The sequence below is a fragment of the Podarcis cretensis genome (genome assembly GCF_951804945.1).
Source record: "Podarcis cretensis genome assembly, chromosome: 8".
In the NCBI taxonomy this organism is placed as follows: domain Eukaryota; kingdom Metazoa; phylum Chordata; class Lepidosauria; order Squamata; family Lacertidae; genus Podarcis; species Podarcis cretensis.
Window position 1 is genome coordinate 83,896,858 of NC_137177.1, and position 20,777 is coordinate 83,917,634.

Here is a 20,777-nt window from a genome sequence, read left to right on the forward strand (position 1 = left end):
TCCATTTGGCTGGGCTTCCCCAGCCACTCTGGGTGGCTTCCAACAAAATATTAAAATACAATAATGCATCAAACATTAAAAGCTTCCCTAAACAGGGCTGCCTTCAGATGGCTGATGGGAGGGCGTTCCACAGGGCGGGTGCCACTACCGAGAAGGCCCTCTGCCTGGTTCACTGTAACTTGGCTTCTTGCCATGAGGGAACTGCCAGAAGGCGCTCGGAGCTGGACCTCAGTGTCTGGGCAGAACGATGGGGGTGAAGATGCTCCTTCAGGTATACTGGACCGAGGCCATTTAGGGCTTTCGAGGTCAGCACCAACACTTTGAATTGTGCTCGGAAACGTACTGGGAGCCAATGTAGGTCTTTCAAGACCGGTGTTATGTGGTCTCGGCGGCCGCTCCCAGTCACCAGTCTAGCTGCCGCATTCTGGATTAGTTGTAGTTTCCGGGTCCCTTTCAAAGGTAGCCCCGCGTAGAACGCATTGCAGTAGTCCAAGTGAGAGATAACCAGAGCGTGAACCACTCTGGCGAGACAGTCTGCGGGCAGATAGGGTCTCAGCCTGCTTACCAGATGGAGCTGGTAGACGGCTGCCCTGGACACAGAATTGACCTGCGCCTCCATGGAACACCTGCTTGGCAGGCAGAAGGATCCAAGTTCAATCCCCAATGACTACTGTAGCTTGTTAAGGGTGTGGATTGATCTAGTTCAGTACTGTCTACACTGACAGGCAGAGGCTCACCTTCAGGCAGGGATTCTTCTCCCAGCCCTACCTGGTAATGCAGTTGTGGGGGGAGGGTTGAACTGGGGACCTTCTGCATGCAAAACAGGGGGCACCGCCCCTGAGCTATGGCCCTTCCTTTAAAAAGGAAGATTCTAGTCCTCATGGCTTGCAATAAAGTTCTGAGTTGAACAGAAAGCTTCCTAAGCCTGACCCAGACCTCAGTATGAATGAAGCTTAATGTTGGGGTGTGTGTGAAACTTTGGAACTCACTCCCACAGGAGGCAGTAAAGGCCACCAGTTTGGATGTCTTTCAAAGAGGATTGGACAAATTATTCAGGAGGTGGGTGGGAAGAGGGTGACCAATGGCTACTGGAATCAATGGCTTTTCATCTGCCTCCACAGCCAGGGGCAGCAATGCTTCTGAATACCAGTTGCTGGGAACTGCAGGAGCGGAGAGTCGCTCTTGTGTTCGAATCCTGCTTGCAGGCTTCCCTTTGGGGCATATGGTTGCCCCGTGAGGACAGGATGCTGGACCAGATGGGCCACAGGACTGATCCAGCAGGCTCTTCCTAGGTAGCATTCTCTCTGCGCTGGCAGTGGTTTCTCCAGGGTTTCAGCAAACCTGGGACCTAAGCTATGGTCCTTTGCCAAAGTACCTTCAAGGTTTGTTTCCCTCTTCCTGTCGGCCAGCAAGACTGTCAGCCACATCTCTAGGAATGTTTACACCACCACACTGCCTGCCCAGAGAAGGCCCAGCTTCCACAGCAGCCTTGCAGGGCAGGATCCGCACTTCTGGTCAACGTCAAAACACTGGATGCCTCTGAGGCTGATCAAAAGGCCAATGCAGAACAGAGCCATCCAGATCTCCACCCCTACCCAGAGTTGATGGAGTGAATCCTGACCCCGGCTGCCTGCCAACATGCATTTAGCCCCCCCATGGAGAGAAAGAACATAGGACCACGGAATTGGAAGGAACCCTGAGGGTGATCCAGTCCAATCCCTTGCAATGCAGGAATCTCAACTACAGTATCCATGACTGATGGCCATCCAACCTCCGCTTAAAAACTTCTAATGAAGTTAGAACTTCCCGAGGGAGATCGTTTCACTGCCCCAACAGCTCAGTCAGAAAGTTCATCCTTTGAAATCTCCTTTCTTGTAACTTGAAGCCACTGGTTTCAGCTCTACCCTCTGGAGCAGGAGAAAACAAGCCTGCTCCATCTTCCACGTGACAGCCCTTAAGACATGCGAAGAAGGCTATCATATCTCCTCTCAGCCTCCTCTTTACCAGGCTAAACAGACCCAGCTCCTTCAACCAGGGTTAGTTTCCAGACCCCTGATCATCTTCAATGCCCTCCTCTGCACACGTTCCAAGTGGTCAACATCCTTCTTAAATCATGGCGACCAGAACCGGACACAGTATTCCAGGTGTGGTCTGACCAAAGCAGAATCGAGAAGCACCCTTACATATGCCTTCATTTTGTCCTGTCTCTACATTCATGACAGCCTCCAGGACTTCTGCAAAGGAGGAGCATGGGCAGGTAGGGAAGATGTACAGGAGCATGCATAAGCCCACCCCACTCCTTTCTGGGGCTGAAAATGTCACACATGTCAGCAATCTTGCGTGTCTTGCAGGCACACAAAATGGGAGTTGCCTGTCTTCATCAAGCATTACTCAGCCAAAACGCCACGAAGAGAGGAGAACGTGCTTAGAATGGCTGCAGAACTGGGGCACATTTCATGATTAAATGACCGTTAGGTCCAGTCGCGGACGACTCTGGGGTTGTGGCGCTCATCTCGCTTTACTGGCCGAGGGAGCTGGCGTTTGTCTGCAGAGAGCTTCCGGGTCATGTGGCCAGCATGACTAAACCGCTTCTGGCTAACCAGAGCAGTGCCCGGAAACGCCGTTTACCTTCCCACTGGAGCGGTACCTATTTATCTACTTGCACTTTGACACGCTTTTGAACTGCTAGGTGGGCAGGAGCTGGGACCGAGAAACGGGAGCTCACTCCGTCGTGGGGATTCAAACCGCTGACCTTCTGATTGGCAAGCCCTAGGCCCTGTGGTTTAACCCACAGTGCCACCCACGTCCCTTACATTTCATGATTACAATTTCCCAATTTCCCAGTTAATAAGCAAATAAAACCTTCCTTTTTTTGCAGTGGCTCCCCCGATTTTGCTGAACGCCGTAGCTGTGGGATCACTGAACCGCATGGCCCTATTTCCCGACGCAAAGGCTCACGCAGGCTTCAAAGCCATGCTCGCTGACCCAGAAGGCTCTGGCCCTGGACATCATTTGGATGACTCGGAGGTGGGGGCATTCTGCACCTCTTCAGAGGCACTCTTGTTCTTGGCTTTACAGAAGTTCATAAAACTAATGCACGGCGTGAAAAGAGCAGGCAGAGAAAGTTTTTTCTCCTGCCCTCGTAACGCTAGAACTTGCAGACATTTAACGAAGCTGAATGTGGGAAGATTCAGCACAGCTAAAAGCCCTTTGTCATGCACCGCATAGTTAAAACTGTGGAACTTAAAACTGTGTGCTTATGAAAACATGCTGACTTGCCAATGCACCATACGAGAATCCTGGGCACCGTAGTTTGTTAAGGGTGCTGGAAATTGCAGCTCTGCAAGCAATAGTTCCCTCTTCCGGGGGAGGGAGAGAAAATGTGTTTGAAATGTATGAAGCACAGAGGCATCCTTTGAACCTGGTACCCTTCACTTGCTTTCTGCAAAGCAACCCCCCTTTCTTAAACTCCAGGTAGGGGAGAGCTTTTCTATCGATCTTTTTCAAAACCTTTCAGCCACTCTGAAGCCGGTTCCTTCACAGTTAAGTACATAAGAAGGACCCGCTTGGATCAGGCCAAATGGGGCCCATCTAATCCAGCCTGTGTTCTCACAATGGCTAACCAGATGCCCTGGATGGGGGAAGCCCAAACAAGCAGCAGTCTCCCGTCCTACCCAGAGAGCTTTAAAAAAGATGCTACATGCTTCTCCGTGGGGTGAATCCCACAGAGACTCCAGTTTGCTATTCGATCCTTCCTGCGGAGGAAATGCTTTGCTCCAGATTGCAGCACGATTTTTATTTTATTTTATTTGAAGGAGGAAATCACCGCTCCCTGTCTCAAATTATTTCCCCCTTTCCTACTTCTCTGCCACTCCCAGAGCAATCGAAAACATCTTCTTTGTGTGCATGCATGTGTGCGCGCACACACACAAACAGCATGACAATAAGACGAGCACATTTCGGATATTGGATCTGAAAATGCCAATTACAGAACGAGTCAACACAGCCTCCCGTCCAGGGAATCTGACAGTGTCACGCGGAGGAATAGGCCTAAGTGGAAGCAGATGTCAAGCTTCCAAACCTCAACACAAGCCAGAAGCACACACATTCTCCTGCATCTGGACCTGGAAACATTGTGGTGTTGTTTTTTGCAAAATAAAAATTAGTAGGTGCCAGTAGCAACATCTGAGGATTCTGGGACTCCACCACAACTGGTTAGAGTGTGGAACTGATAATGCCAAGGTGGCAGGTTCAATCCCCATATGGGGCAGCTGCATACAGTGGTACCTCAGGTTAAGTACTTAATTCGTTCCGGAGGTCCATTCTTAACCTGAAATTGTTCTTAACCTGAAGCACCACTTTAGTTAATGGGGCCTCTCACTGCCACCGCACCACCGCACGATTTCTGTTCTCATCCTGAAGCAAAGTTCTTAACCCGAGGTACTATTTCTGGGTTAGCAGAGTCTGTAACCTGAAGCATCTGTAACCCGAGGTACCACTGTATTCTTACAATGCAAGGGACTGGACGATCCACAGGGGCCCATCCAACTCTACAACCTGCAATCTTGGCTTTGCTCTCAGGTGGGTAGCCACAATTTCCTTCTTGGCCCAAAGGAGGGATAAAGGGGCTTGCAGATGGACACCCAGAAGAATAGAAGACGAGCCCTGAAGGTGGATCAGGCCTGGCATCCCGTCCAAGGATTTGGGGGGCATTTACTGCCTCCCAACGGTGAGAGGAAGGAGAAGGTAGAGAGAGAAACTGAAGAACAAACATCAGGAAGAATGTTTGAGGGTAAGAGCTATTTGGCAGTGCATGGGACTCCCTTGGAAGATGGTGGCATCTCCTTTGTTGAATGTCCATATCTCTTGGACTAAATGACCCTTGGCGTCCCAACTCTACATCTCTTTTTTTAAAAAATAATATTTATTAGCCGTTTAAAGATTACAAAAGAAAAGAAAAAGAATTAAACAAGACAATACAATACAAAACAAAAACAAAACAAAAACACCACACAACCCAAACCCTAAAACATTGAATCAACCAAACAAAACAAAAACAATTAAAAACACATCCAATAATTTCAATATCATAACTTTCATTCACTTGTTTCAGCGACCTCCTCACACCTCTCTTTTTGTATTCCACTTCAATTAGCTGTTTCAGCAATTCCTTTCCATCTTCCTCTGTTTTCTGTCCTGTAATTTATCTTAACATATTAACCTTATTTTTTCCCTTTAATACATTTACAATCTGTCTGTACCTAATTCCTTATAACATTTCTGCTAAAGCCATATAACTTCATTCCATCTTTTTTCTAACATTCATTAATTTTACAATATTTCTGTAAATAATCTTTAAACTTTTTCCAGTCTTCTTCCACCGACTCTTCTCCCTGGTCTCGGATTCCGCCAGTCATTTCCGCCAGTTCCATATAGTCCATCAACTTCATCTGCCATTCTTCCCGGGTGGGTAAATCTTGTGTCTTCCAATACTTCGCGATGAGTATTCTTGCTGCTGCTGTTGCATACATAAAGAAAGTTCTGTCCTTCTTTGGCACCAATTGGCTGACCATGCCCCAACTCTACATCTCTTATAGGGACGCGGGTGGCGCTGTGGTCTAAACCACTGAGCCTCTTGGGCTTCCCAATCGGAAGGTCAGCGGTTTGAATCCACACAACAGGATGAGCACCTGTTGCTCTGTCCCAGCTTCTGCCAACCTAGCAGTTTGAAAGCACACAAGTGCAAGTAGATAAATAGGTAGAGGGAAGGTAAACGGCGTTTCTGTGCACTCTGGTTTCTGTCAGTGTTCAGTTGCACCACAAGTGGTTTAGTCATGCTGGCCACATGACCCAGAAAGCTGCCTGTAGACAAACGCCAGCTCCCATGGCCTGAAAGCAAGACGAGCCCATAGTCGCCTTTGACTGGTCTTAACTGTCCAGGTTCCTTAAATCTTTTTCTTACCTTACGGCTCTTATTCTCTCTCTCTCTCTCTCTCTCTCTCTCTCTCTCTCTCTCTCTCTCTCTCTCACACACACACACACACACAGGATAAGGCCAGGGTGGCCCCACATGCAGCAACAGCATCAGCCCCTTGCAGTTATACTGCTCCTGAACAATGAGGTTCTATTTAACGCATGTGGTGGCCTTAAAAAAACTAAGTGTTGCAAGTCAGCTAAGTTGTATTCGGAGCAGACGCACTAAAATTAATGGGCCTGACCGAGTTAGTTGTGGCCACTCATTTCAACAGGTCTACCCATAAAGAAGGCTAATCGCCGAATAATTGATGCTTTTGAATTATGGTGCTGGAGGAAACTCTTGAGAGTCCCATGGACTGTAAGAAGATCAAACCTATCCATTCTGAAGGAAATCAGCCCTGATGCTGGGAAAGATGGAGGGCACAAGGAGAAGGGGACGACAGAGGACGAGGTGGTTAGACAGTGTTCTCGAAGCTACCAGCATGAGTCTGACCAAACTGCGGGAGGCAGTGGAAGACAGGAGTGCCTGGCGTGCTCTGGGCCAGGGGGTCACAAAGAGTCGGACACGACTAAACAACTAAACAGCAACAACAACTCTGAGTTAGGGCCAGCAATGGATGCAACCTCGATGAAAGAAAGAAAAAAACCAGAGACAAAACAACAACTCCCATCCCCAAGTTCTCAGCCCCAATCCCTCACAGGACTCACCTCTCCAACCACCTCTCCTCAATCCAGGGGCCCAGATGCTCTGTCCAGGAAAAAATAAATAAAAATAAAACCATCCACTTTGGGTGCGAGTGAAACCCTGGCGCAAGGGAAAGGCATTTTGGGCCAGCTCCTTGCACACCAAGAGGTGATCGCTTCTTGCCTGGAAGAGCCTGGGGTTGCATCCTGACATTCGGAGGGGTAAGAGGAGCCGTGTCTGTGTGTGTGTGTGTGTGTTTGCATGCATCTTTAAAGCCCATCTGCTTGAGTTACATGAGCCAAAAGCAGGAACTGCTGTCTTGGGGAAGCCTTACAGGGAGCAGAAATCGGCTGTGGAGCCCAACTGGCACAACCCCCACAAAAGACACGGAGAGAGTACAGTACTCCAAACATGGCCTACACCAGGGTAGGCAACCTAAGGCCCATGGACCACAAGCAGCCCACAGGGGTTGTTTAACCAGCCCACGAGCAGCCACTGAACCGAGCCACCTGCTCTGTGAGTCCCCGCGCTAAACCAGTGCGGTACGGCGCAGGGACTTGCTTCCACGGCGCCGGAAATTGTGCCTGCGCAGACGAAGATGCTGGAAATCACGTGCGTGCAGAATGTGGCCCATGGAGGGATCTCCGCTGGGGTGAACCAGCCCAGGCGAGGTAAACCTTGCCGACCCCTGGCCTACAACATAGATCTGTGTAATGGCATTATAATACTGGCACTTTTATTTTCAATTTGTTTCCTAATGGCCCCTAGGACGTAATTTGTTTCTTCACGGCTGCCGCACACCCCATGAGCTTATACAGGAAATCAGCGGCTTTTTGCGCAGCATCAAGGGACAAATGTCTTTCACATCAAGTTCTTTCCCTGCGGCCTCGGGTCAGGCAGAAAGGGAGAGTTATTTTGCACGGCAGTGGAACAAATGCGGTCACATGCGTGGAAGCTGGCGGAGGAGAGAAACCAGCCCCAGATGTCTGAAACCGTGCAGTTGACACAGTTGACAAGAGGAACCTCCACTTTCCCAGAAAAGGGAGATAGAAGGTGAAGTAGAAGAATCCGCGCTGCTTCTTCAGAAAGGAGGGTTTCACAGAGGGCACTGGCACTTGGGATTTTCTCCACAAAGTCCCCAGAATTAGGGGAAGCCTTTTCACACCTAAGGGGGGGATCCCCCGCCCCTGCAAATCCACCACTCAAGGAACAAACAACAGAAAGAAGTTCTGGAAGGTGGTAAGCTCTCATCTGTTGCAAGTTTCCAAACAGAGGCTGGATGGCTGTCTGTCATGAATTCTTCAGCTGAGATTCCTGCACTGCGGGTGTGTGTGTGTGTGTGTGTGTGTGTGTGTGTGTACCAGATGAGCCTCAGGGGTCCCTTCCAATTCTACGATCCAAAGGATAAACCCAGCTTTGTCTCCTGCGCGCCAGCAGCCAAATGGATACAGCAGGCCGTGCCCTTTCAACGTTTTCTGTTTTGTTTTGAGCCAGTTCCAGTACAGTGGTACCTCGGATTAAGTACTTAATTCGTTCTGGAGGTCTGTTCTTAACCTGAAACTGTTCTTAACCTGAAGCACCACTTTAGCTAATGGGACCTCCTGCTGCCGCCGCGCCGCCGGAGCCCGATTTCTGTTCTTATGCCGAAGCAAAGTTCTTAACCTGAAGCACTATTTCTGGGTTAGCCGAGTGTGTAACCTGAAGCGTATGTAACCTGAAGCGTCTGTAACCCGAGGCACCACTGTATCTCCAAAAGACCCCTGGAGACTAGTACAGTAGTACTCTTTGTTTTTTTTTTCAAAGCCCCTGTTTTGGTGAAGGTGCAAAGTTCTGTGTGCAATTCAAACAATTTTTGGCGACACAGTCCTGACAATGGAAAGCGAGTGCAAGCTCAGTCTTGCTGCATTCCATCCTTCCCAAAATGCAACTTCCATCAGCCCCAGGCAGCACACAACAGGAACAGCTACAGCCCCAAACATTGGTGGGGCATCAGACTGCAGGAGGCTCTATCGTATTCAAGAAGCTTCCCTGTGGCTTTTGCCGATTTCTCCTACCACACCCCCCATTTAGCAGAAGAGTCAGCATGCTTAGCATGTTGGACTAGGACCTGGGGGGGGGGGCAAGGGTTCAAATCCCCACTTGGTCACATGAAGCTCAAGGGGTGATGACCTGGGGGGCTAGTCGCTGCCTCTCAACCTAACCTACCTCCCAAGGTTGTTGTGAGAATTAAACGGGTGGGGAAAACTGTGTTTTGTTGGCATCTCCTTTCTGGTCATTTGAATCCAATGTCCCCTTGCAGCCCTCATGGAGAAGCCTTGAGGATTCCCCAACTCCATTTCCAAAGTATTGCTGGGGAAGGGTAAAGTCTGGGGGGGTGAGGGGGGGGAACAGTGCAAATGTGTTTGGATCAAGGAGAGAGAAGAGGGTCACCAGCGTTAGAAATTAGCTAGGCGCCAGGTGCATTTTGCAACTAGCGCAGGTCCAATTGCGAACAGGTGGAGATTTCTGGCTGCCTACGTTGGTGACTGCCATCTCCATCTGGCTGATCCCTCCAGCTTTTCTAAGCAGGTAAGAGCTTATTCACTGCGTTTATATCCCACCTTTTTCTCCAATGAGTACATGGTTCTCCCCCCACCTCCTCAGTAAAACCCTACAATGACCCTGTGAGGTAGGTTAAGAGGCTGTGACTGGCCTGAGGTCACCCAGTGATCTTCATGACTGAGTGGGGATTCGAACCCAGGTCCTAGTCCGTCACTCTAACCACTGCACCACACAAGCTTCCTAGAGTAATCCTGCTATGGGGCAGGTAGGTAAATAAATACAGTGGTACCTCAGGTTAAGTACTTAATTCGTTCTGGAGGTCTGTTCTTAACCTGAAGCTGTTCTTAACCTGAAGCACCACTTTAGCTAATGGGGCCTCCTGCTGCTGCTGCACCACTGGAGCACGATTTCTGTGCTCATCCTGAAGCAAAGTTCTTAACCCAAGGTACTATTTCTGGGTTAGCAGAGTCTGTAACCTGAAGCCCCTGTAACCCGAGGTACCACTGTACAAGGAAAGCAAAATGTCCACTTAGGAGTAGGATCTGAAATATTTTCCTTGAATCTTTAATTTGTTTTATTCTGGATTGTTTGATTTGATATTTTCAAGTGCTTTGAAGGTTGCTTTTTTAATATAAAGCAGTATAGAAATAAAATGAAATGAATAACAATAAATGTCACTGCAGAAGGAAAAATGACGTCCAGACATTCTGTTGTGGTGACCTTAACCAAGGTTTAAGGTGCCATTTGGTGATTACAGTAGCTTATATATCTGAGTTTCTAACACTGAACATCCATTGACATTTCCCCACCACTTGTTCCCTTCTTATATTTGGAGGTCTCCGAGGTGTTTCTACAAGCCCCCCAACAGCGCACTGTGTTAAGAGCACAAACACAGTGAGTTCAGCTTTGCCTCCCCTGGCTAGCAGAAGCTCTCCAGGGTTCCCACCGGGAGCGAACCTGTAATTTTATCCATGCAGAGCACCTGAGCTCCAGGTCAACTCCCAAACAGAAGAGTCTCATGATGCAAAAACACCGCAGTTGCAATGCATGGGTGACAACTATCAAGAGGGTGGCACCAAGGTGACAAAGTCCACCTTGCTTGTTTCGGAACAAAGAAGAAATAAAAAACGACCTATGTATCACCGTTTCTGAGACACAAGCCAACCAACAGGAAGCAACAGACTGGCTATTAATATACAGGTTGTGGATAGGAAAAGTGAGGTGGAGGCTGCCTGGACAGGAGTTAAGTAGGCGTTAAAATGTTCTTTTATCCAGAAGCGATTAACAGTCAGGCTGGGCCTGGTTATGCTCACTCGAGGGCTCAGGCGCTCAACCTGGGAGGAGGTTGCCACAGGCAGGGCCAAGCCCCAGAGTCTCTGGGGCAACCCTCCTCCAGCTACAAATAAGCCCCAATACAAACATGATGGCTCAATCCAAACTATCCAAGGGGCATTGGGGGGGCGGGCACCCCGCCTTTTTAGAAATCTGGCATAAGGAGAACAAGTTTGTACAAGCGTGTCTGTCTCTAACAACTTCCTTTGCACAGGGGAGGAAAAAAACAGTTCTAAACACACTTTCTCCTATTATTACAGTGGTGCCCCGCAAGACGAAAGCCTCGCAAGACGAAAAACCCGCTAGACGAAAGGGTTTTCCATTTTTCGAGGCGCTTCGCAAGACGAATTTCCCTATGGGCTTGCTTTGCAAGACGAAAATGTCTTGCGAGTCTTGCGATTTTTTCCGCTTTTTTCTCCCTTTTTCTAAGCCGCTAAGCCGCTAATAGCGCTAATGTACTAAGCCACTAATAGGGTTGCTTCGCAAGACGAAAAAACCGCTAGACGAAGAGAATCGCGGAACGGATTCTTTTCGTCTTGCGAGGCACCACTGTATTTTTTTAAAAAACACACACAAATGCATTCCAAGTCTTTTCCCTGCCGCCTCGGACAAAAGGAAAATGGGGAACCCTGCTCACCTCGTTCGTTAGCCCGGCCCGTGAGAAAGACCAGCAGATCTGGGGGGACTTGCGGGGACCCACTCTCTCCTTCTCACACCCCAAAATCACAGACATCAAGAGAGCCTGGGATAATTCAGAGTCCCCGGCAGCGACTGCAGGGCTGCCTCTTCCTCGTCCAGAGCTCACAGCCAGAGGGAAACGGTGTGAAAGGGAGATAAAGGCAGGCTTTGCCATTCCCAGGCCAGTGAATCACTTCCCCTACCGGGATTTCGCAGTCTTTGCTGGAACCGGAGACACTGCCCACCCACAGAACTAGCCTTATTAATCTCTTCCTCTCTGAGCTGGCTGGCTCCACACTTGTGGCTCTGGTGAAGGGGGGGGGGGACACCCTTTGCAACCTGTGGAAAAGAGGGAAATTGGCTAAAAGCATTCCCACAGACACCGCCGTACACTCTCAGGCTCTGTCCCACAGAAGGCAGGGGTTGCGAGGGCAGATGGGGCTGCCTGCTTGGGGAAGCGCTGTAAGCTGAACAGCTGCTTGGCGTGCAGAAGGCCCCCGCTTCAATCCCCAATGGCTGCATCTCCAGGCAGGGCTGGGAAAAGATTCCCTGCCTGAAATCCTGGAGAGTCTTCACTGCCGGTTAGCGTAGGCGTTGAGCCGACTCTGTGCAAGGCAGCTTCCAGGAACATCGATGGAAACTTGTACAAGACAGGAGCTGGCAGTGCAGGAGCCTAGAAAAGCTGCCAGCCAGCCTCTAGGCCTAGCCTACCTCACAGGGTTGCTGGAAAGACATTACAGTGGTACCTTGGGATGTGAACAGGATCCATTCCGGAGCCCTGTTCGCATCCTGAATAGAACGTAAGATGCGTCTGCACGTGTTGCCACTTCTGCGCATGCGTCTGATGTCATTTTGACCGTCTGCGCATGCGCGAGTGGTGAAACCCAGAAGTAACGCGCTCTGTTACTTCCGGGTCGCTGCGGAGTGCAACCCGAAAATAATTATCCTGAAGCATATTTATCCCGAGGTATGACTGTATATGGTTGTAGCTTTATTTGTGTGGCACCTGATACTCCAAAATCTGAAACTGACTTAGACAGTATTTTTTTTATTTTTTAAAATAAAACAAACCTAGGAGGGATCACATGCTTTGACTCCCGCCCCTCCCCACATCAAGCAGTGTTTAATTTTTCATGAAATAATTGAAATTATAAAGCAGCAAGGGTGTAAAAACCATACACTGCCATTGAGCGAGCGGGAGACAGATATAGCCAATTTTAAAATGCTTGGTTGTATTAGCCTGGCACTTAAAAGACGTGATGCTCGGGGCAGAAGGAGGGGTGGGGGAAGTCACAGACATTGGAGAAAAGGTGGAATATAAATGTAGGAATAATTCTAAAAAAAAAAAAAAAGAGCTGCCCCACTGGTCTTTCTAGCCACTGGTGCTCTCTCAAAATATTAGAATTTACAAAGTGGTATAATGGGAACCTGGTGGAATGGAGAGAACTGGTGGGGTGTGGTTCTCTCTGGATACAGGGATAGGGAAGGATGAAGATCAGGCCAGTGGATCAAACCAGTGGCCCATTTGATCCAGAATCCTGCTCTCACAGTGGCCAACCAGACACCGGCGGGAAACCTGCAATTGGAGCACAACAGCCCTCTCTCCTCCTGCGGCTTCCAGCAGCTGGGATTCGGAAGCACCACACAAGCTAGACCCCAAATTGCTCCATAATCCTAGATTGCAGGCGCCAAAATGGGATGTCTAGTTGCCATTTTGGGACAAGATGGCTGTAAAAGTCTTATTTTGCAAGCGATGGACTGGCTGTGATTGATTCCCAGTTTAAACAACTTGCTAAATCAGACAGCAATCTTGAGCTAGGTTAAAAGCTTTCAGAACCGAAAGAAGAAAAATCACTCGATCCAAGGGCAGTCCCACATATAATACTGTCCTATTCCAACCTCTTTTTCTTAATGGTGACGCGGACCATTCAAAACGTAAGAATATTCTTCACAACTGTGAGTAGGGCGGTTGGGTGGGTTAGGGGAAGTGAAGACATGCTACAACCTGTGCTTCCCCCCCCCCCCAAGGGGTACTCAAATGTACGCAGCACTGGAACCTAATTTTCTAGGGGAGGGGGAGTGCTGGCTGCAACAATTAACCATAACATTGTTCACTGCTCCTGCTCAGGCTGCACAGAAAAGGCATTTTGGTTCCTGAAATTCATTCTGACAGATTTCTACAGGATGTGGTGTTAAGTGTGTAAAGGCAGTCCAGATCCAAGGATCCGCAGGCAGGCACGATCCTGGCACCCAGGTATCTTCACTTGGCGGCAAGTGGTCGATAGGTAAAGGGGTAAAGGGACCCCTAACCATTAGGTCCAGTCGCGGATGACTCTGGGGTTGTGGCGCTCATCTCGCTTTACTGGCCGAGGGAGCCGGCGTACAGCTTCCGGGTCATGTGGCCAGCATGACTAAGCCGCTTCTGGCGAACCAGAGCAGCGCACGGAAACACCGTTTACCTTCCTGCCAGAGCAGTACCTATTTATCTACTTGCACTTTCGACGTGCTTTCGAACTGTTAGGTTGGCAGGAGCAGGGACTGAGCAAGGGGAGCTCACCGCTGACCTTCTGATCAGCAAGCCCTAGGGCTCTGTGGTTTAACCCACAGCACCACCTGCAGCCAGGTGCAAAATGCGCCTGGCAAATTTCGAACACGGGACTGGAGGCAGAGCATAGCCACTGTGGCTAGTAGGCCTCAATTGTCCTCTCTTCAATGAATGTCCTTGTCCTCCATGATGTAACAGCCAATGGCCCATCTAGTCCAGACTCCTGTTCTCATAGTGGCCAACCAAATGCCCATCATGGGAAACCTGCAATTGGATTCAGAGGGATGACTGCCTCCATCCAGCTGCTGTTTCTAGGAGTCTCGTCTTCTATACATCCTCTTGGCTTGGAGAGGGAGAGGAGGTGCATAGTGCCATTTGCAACGAAGCAACAACTTTGCTGCAGGGAAGCTGTCCACATCACCAAAACTTCCCCCTAAGCACACCCAACAAGGCTCTAGCTCAGTGGTGCCCTGCGTGCAGAAGGTTGCAGCTTCAATCCCCCAGCAGCATCTCGGGGTAAGGCTGAGAAAGGCCCTCCCACAATCTGAAACTCTGGAGAGCTGCTGCCAGTCAGTGTAGACCACACTGAGCTAGAGGGACCAAGGATCTGGTGGCAGCTGAGAAGGGAGCTTTCTGTGTCCCAGCACAACTTGTCTCTTTGTTGTTGTTCCCATGAAAACAACTGAAAAATAGCCTGCCTGAGGGGTTTGGTATCTAAAGCAGCTGCCTCGAGCAAAACTTCCGCCTCTCCTGAGCCTTACCTGATGGACCAAGGGAAAAAAAGAGCGCGCATGCAAGGCGTCCTCCCTCCTCTCCCCACCTCCTGGATTGGTGCCCCAGAAGCTTGGCTCTGAGCGCCAGCCGCCTTGGCTCAGGCAAAGAGCTTTTGCCACCTGCCAGGCTCATTACACAGACTTACGGACTTACGGCTGTGCGTGGAGATGCCCAGCCAAAACATCTCCCCCCCCCCCCGCCCTTGCTGCCAAACACACACACACTTAATCAGGTCTCAGCCAGCCAGAAGGAAGTCAGCCTCTGGAACAGCCAAGGCAAGCCAGGGCTGGTTGGGTAGTGAGGAGGGACTCCGGCGAATGGAACAAAGAGATCCTGGCTTTGGCGTGGGGAAGAGGAGTCTAAGGAAGTTTACGCAGCAGTTCCTCCACTGGCAACCTGCAAAGCCACACTGGGGGCTCCACTGACCCACACTGAAAACACATCCCCCTGCCTCAAGCACATCTTCTAAAGGGAAAATGGGGTGTAAGGGAGCAGAAATTTCCATCCTGTTCTGTGCTCATTCCAACCCACAGTGTCTCCCTTCTGCTACGGTTCGGCAAAACCTACACTGTTGTTCGCAACGAATGTGATGAACTATTTAGCCAAATTCAGTGCATCTCAGCGGAAAGGGGAAAATGACACAGAAAAGTTTACGTAAAGTTCGTGGGCTAGGAAACAACAACAGCAAATGCTGCTCCAGAACTTCCAGCGAAAATGCCAATCACAGCAATCTCCACTCCTGTTTCCGTTCCTGGCAGAATTCTCCAACATTGCTAGAAGCCAGGCGTGGGACACTGTCAGGAGGGCAAGCCTAGATTAGAAGGAAGAGGAAATAGTTCTCCCCCAAGGCACTGAACAGGGCTTGTGGATGTCGTAAGGAACCTCAAAACCCTCAGACATGGGAAAAGCCAATGTCAGACAAAAGGGAAATGTGGTTCCTGTGCAAACCCTAAAGCTGTGAACTTTTGCAACACAAACTTCTCTCCCCACCTCCCGTCCTGCCCGTGTAAACTTAGACCCAAACAATGAAAGAGATCCCATCTCAGCTCATTCTTGCCATTTTCAATTCTACTAATGTTTGTTTATTCTCCTTTTCTGCACACTTCTCTGGGTACCTATTGTTGAAGAGCAGGATATGAACACTGGGGGGGGGGGGGACAACACTTTCCCAAGCACCACCTAACATTTGTTCAGCATCTGCAAGGAGTTCCTCTTTCAGGACGGCAAGCTTTGGAACTCCCTGCCTCTTGACATCAAGTAATACTCATTTAAAGTGCCTGCTTTAAAACTCTGGGCTGTATCAATTAATTTCAACGAGTCTACTTCAAGTAGGACTGATTCTGGGTGCAAGGCTTCAGGGCGTTTTCAATGCTAGTCCTAAACAGAGCAGGCCTTTGTTGGATTCAGCCCTTTGCTTCAGCAAGCCAACCCAAGCAAATCAACTCTTACTGATATTATCTGTATTTTTGATAAACACTTTACCCTGCTTCATGCAAAGTGCTTACTTATTGTTATTACTGTGCAGTCTACAAATTTTGTTAAACAATTGATTCCAGGGAAACTCAGAAGCTTCCAGTTCTAAGCTTGACCTGCTAGATGGCCGGGTGAAAGCCAGCAAGTCCGAGTCTTTATGAACACTCTGGGCTCATGGCAGGGCCTGGCTCCCCAAAAACCGTACAGCTTCTGGGGTGGCCTCCCCTGTCATTGGAGGTTTTTTAACAGAGTTTGGGAGGCCACCTGTCATGAGATCATTTCAGCTGTGATTCCTTCATTGTAGGGAGTTGGATTAGATGATCCTTGGGGGTCCCTTCCAATTCTAAAATTCAGAGTCTATGATTCTTAGAAACTCATTCCCAACACCCTGTTTCCTGGGGAAAGGCACTCCCTCCTGCTGAAAAATTCTGGACAGGAAGCAGGGGTTTTTTGGGAGGGGGAAGAGGCAGGGACTGAGGAGAGAGGGAAGCAGCATGCACACTAAAGGTAAAGGTACCCCTGCCCGTACGGGCCAGTCTTGACAGACTCTGGGGTTGTGCGCCCATCTCACTTAAGAGGCCAGGGGCCAGCGCTGTCGGGAGACACTTCCGGGTCACGTGGCCAGCGTGACATCGCTGCTCTGGCGAGCCAGAGCCGCACACGGAAACGCCGTTTACCTTCCCGCTGGTAAGCGGTCCCTATTTATCTACTTGCACCCGGAGGTGCTTTCGAACTGCAAGGTTGGCAGGCGCTGGGACCGAGCAGCGGGAGCGCACCCCGCCGCAGGGATTCGAACCACCGACCTTTCGATCAGCAAGTCCTAGGCGCTGAGGCTTTAACCCACAGCGCCACCTGCGTCCCAGCATGCACACTAAGGCACATATAAAACTCCCTTTTCCTCCTCCCTCCAAAATCCTGGGAACTGTAGCATATCCCCGCATGGAGCTATAATTCCCAGCACCCTCAAACTACAGTTCCCAGTATTCCTTAGGGGGAAATAACGTGCCGAGTCCCTTCTGACTGCTCCCATAGCTGCACCAGTGGGGAGGTTCCCATCCACAGCTTACAGAGCATGTTTTAAGCTTACCCTGAAGAGAGGGAGGTGTTACACACCCAGAATGCACCGAAGGATTTCCCTAAGCTGGCAAAGAGATGCGGCTTGGCTCCAGGGCTTTTGTTTTTGGATCCCTGAATCCTTACTGCACCTTCTGCTTTTGCCAAACACGAAAGAGTTGGGTGGGGAAGGAAATGCCTAAGCATTGCCTCTCTCTCCTCCCCCCCCCCCAACAAGGCTTTGGAGACGGTTCTTTATCCCGGTTTTGCAAATTGTTTTTGAACTGCTTGTTCCAAATTATGGAAGGAGGCAGGGGTGGGTAGACACCCACAACTTGACCAATGAGCAGGGAAGGATTTCAGAGTACTTTCTCAAGGGCCTGTTAGGGCTGCCCCCTCCCACAATTTGGAAGAGGCTGACCACCCACTCCCCAAAGCCAGCTGGACTTAGCTTATGTTTGCCCTCATCAGCTTAGGGCAGCCTTCAAAAAGTGCAGGGCTACCGGAGGCCCCCACATTCCCATTCTCCGCAGACATTCCCCTGCCAAAATCCACGGCTCCCTTAAAAGCAACTCGTGTTCCTCACCCACCCCAAAGGAACGATCCAACTGACTGCAAGAAAAAGGAATGCATCAAAAGTAAGGCTTCATGAGAGCTTTTGCATGAGTTACAGTGGTGCCTCGCAAGACGAAATTAATCCGTTCCGTGAGGCAGTTTTTTCGTCTTGACAGCTTAGCGGATTAGCGCTATTAGCAGTTTAGCGGCTTTTAGCGGATCAGCTGATAAGCGCCTTAGGGCTTAGGAAAAGGGGCTTAGGAAAAGGGGGGGGGGAGGGAAAAAACCCCACAGGAACTCGCAAGACATTTTCGTCTTGCGAAGCAAGCCCATAGGGAAATTCGTTTTGCGAAGCGCCTCCAAAACGGAAAACCCTTTCGTCTAGCGGGTTTTCCGTCTTGCGAGGCGTTCGTCTTGCGGGGCACCACTGTAGTATCCAAGGAGACCCTCTTTCTCCAGGAAAGGATTACTCACTCCAAAAAAGAACAGCCAGGCTTGGCCTTCCTGCTCATCCTTCTTCCTTAAGGCTCTTTTAAGCTCTGGCTGAAGTCCAAGAGGCTGGAGGGCTGCCCTGCTCAGTTCCTCTATACCTGAAAAGGTGTTTCAAGCGTCACACGTAGGAAGGGTGCCACGCCGCCTCTCTCGCCCCCTCCTGCCCCTGACACCCCACAAAGCAAGGGGACAGAGAAAGACAGTGTGGTGCAGTGGTTAAAGCACTGGACTAAGACCTGGGAGAGACCAGGGTTCAAGCACCCGCTCAGCTGGGTGAGATATTGGACCAGTCGCTGCCTCTCAGCCCAACCTACCTCACAGGGTTGTTGCGGGGTAAACAGTGTTAGAGATTCAGATATATAATCTAATAGCCAAATGGCACCTTAAACCTGGGCTACAGTTGCCACAATGGAATGTCTAGGAGTCGTTCCCCCTGTTGATTGTTGTTGTTGTTGTTATTATTATTATTAACATTTCTATACCACTTTATATTTTAGAGAACAAATCTCAAAGCAGTTTACAAAACATTAAAACATCAAAGAAAACAATCCAGCATAAAACTAATTCAAGCGCCAATGGAAATATTTCAGATCCACCTCTAATAAATTATTATTAATTATTATTATTATTATTATTATTATTATTATTATTATTATTATTATTACATTTTGCTTTCCATTAAATTTCTGACTAATTTCGAACACTGGGAAAAATGTGGGGGTATATGGAATAAAATAAAAATGAATGGACACAGCTAAGTTAGGGCTACTGATTTAGATGGGACCGCTTGGTTTATTGCATTGGCACCCCAGGTTTGTCCTCCAGGGGGCTTAAGGCAGTATGTGTGGTTCTTCCCCTGCTCAGTTAATGCCCACAACAACCTTGCAAGGTAGGTTAGGCCAAGAGAACGCAGTGAGTGGGCCCAGTATTACGCAGCGAGCTTTGTAGCTGAGTGGAGGGTGGATGGATTTGAGCCCTGGCTCTCCCAGGCTGACACTCTAAACCAGGGGTCAGCAACCTTTTTCAGCCGTCGGCTGGTCCACCGTCCCTCAGACCATTTGGTGGTGGGGGAAATGAACGAATTCCTATGCCCCACAAATAACCCAGAGATGCATTTTAAATAAAAGGACACATTCTACTCATGTAAAAACACCAGGCAGGCCCCACAAATAACACAGAGATGCATTTTAAATAAAAGCACATGTTCTACTCATGTAAAAACACAAGGCAGGCCCCACAAATAACACAGAGATGCATTTTAAATAAAAGCACATGTTCTACTCATGTAAAAACACGCCGATTCCCAGACCGTCCGTGGGCTGGATTTAGAAGGCAATTGAGCCGCATCTGGCCCCCTGGGCCTTAGATTGCCCACCCCTGCTCTAAACACTAGGCCACAATGGTGTCGTTCTGATGTTGGATTCAGCACGTGCTCTTGGGCTGGGGGAAAAGACCACAGAGGACGGCGACTCATGACGCTCGGGAGACGGGTGCTGCCTTTTCAAAGGGCCAGGCAAGCCCTGGCACACAGGGCACTCACTGATGCCTCTTGGCCCAGGCACAGGAGCACCAGAGCCCAGCTCTGCAAACAGTAGCCCATTATCGCCCATGCAAATGCGCCCATCTCCTGTCAATAGCTCCTTATCAGGGAGAGTTAGATAATTGTCATCCACCCACTTGCTTGCTGTTTGTTCTCAACCTGGCTTGGCTCCCTTCTCCATCATGGAAGCAAAGATTCGTAGAGCTGGAAGGGACCCCAGAGCTCATCTAGTCCAATGCAGGAAGCTTGAACCCACAACCCATGCTCTACTAACCTTTTTTTAAAAAATTAAAAAATTATTAAAATGTTTTCATAATACAGTAAGATAAAAAGAAACTAAACGAAAAGCACACGGAGAAAGAGAAAAACAGCAAAAGGAATCCATCCTTTCCCATGGAAGCCTCTGCAAACCTCCCAGAGCCACTGGGGCTGAGCCAGCATCACAACTGGGGCCGGATCCCTTCTCCTCCTCCAAAAATAAAACTGCCAAAATCATAATGCCACTACAGTGGTACCTCGGGTTACAGATGCTTCAGGTTACAGGCTTCACTAACCCAGAAATAGTACCTCGGGTTAAGAATTTTGCTTCATGATGAGAACAGAAATCATGTGCTGGCAGTGCGGCAGCAGCGGGAGGCCCATTAGCTAAAGTGGTACCTCAGGTTAAGAACAGTTTCAGGTACGGACCTCCAGAACGCATTAAGTTCTTAACCCGAGGTACCACTGTATACAAATCTGTGCTGCAACCGCATTTGGAGTTCTGGTAGGCTCGCCTCAAAAAACATACTGCAGAGTTGGAAAAGGTTCAGAAAAGGAGACTGAGAGGAGATATGATAGCCGTCTTCAAATACCTTAAGGCAGGGGCCAGCAACCTTTTTCAGCCGTGGGCCGGTCCACCGTCCCTCAGACCATGTGGTGGGCCGGACTATATATTTTTTTTTGGGGGGGGGGAATGAACGAATTCCTATGCCCCACAAATAACCCAGAGATGCATTTTAAATAAAAGCACACATTCTACTCATGTAAAAATACCAGGCAGGCCCCACAAATAACCCAGAGGTGCGTTTTAAATAAAAGGATATTTTCTACTCATGTAAAAACACGCGGATTCCTGGACCATCCGCAGGCCGGAT

At 49.3% G+C, this 20,777-nt stretch overlaps 1 protein-coding gene across 4 annotated transcripts in view; it reads right to left on the bottom strand.

Moving 5' to 3' along the window:
* ECE1 (endothelin converting enzyme 1) overlaps positions 1 to 20,777 on the bottom strand; it is a 66,155-nt gene that overhangs the window by 41,080 nt on the left and 4,298 nt on the right. Inside the window, exon 1 of one of the 4 annotated variants that reach the window (XM_079986899.1) lies at positions 19,782 to 19,886. The exons of 2 other annotated variants lie outside the window; for them this stretch is intronic. In XM_079986899.1, the coding sequence (XP_079843025.1) occupies positions 19,782 to 19,871 (90 nt within the window). In that variant the 5' untranslated portion in view covers positions 19,872 to 19,886. Of the gene's footprint in view, positions 1 to 11,171; positions 11,444 to 19,781; positions 19,887 to 20,777 lie in introns of those variants that run through there. One more of the 4 variants, XM_079986898.1, reaches the window with a different exon arrangement.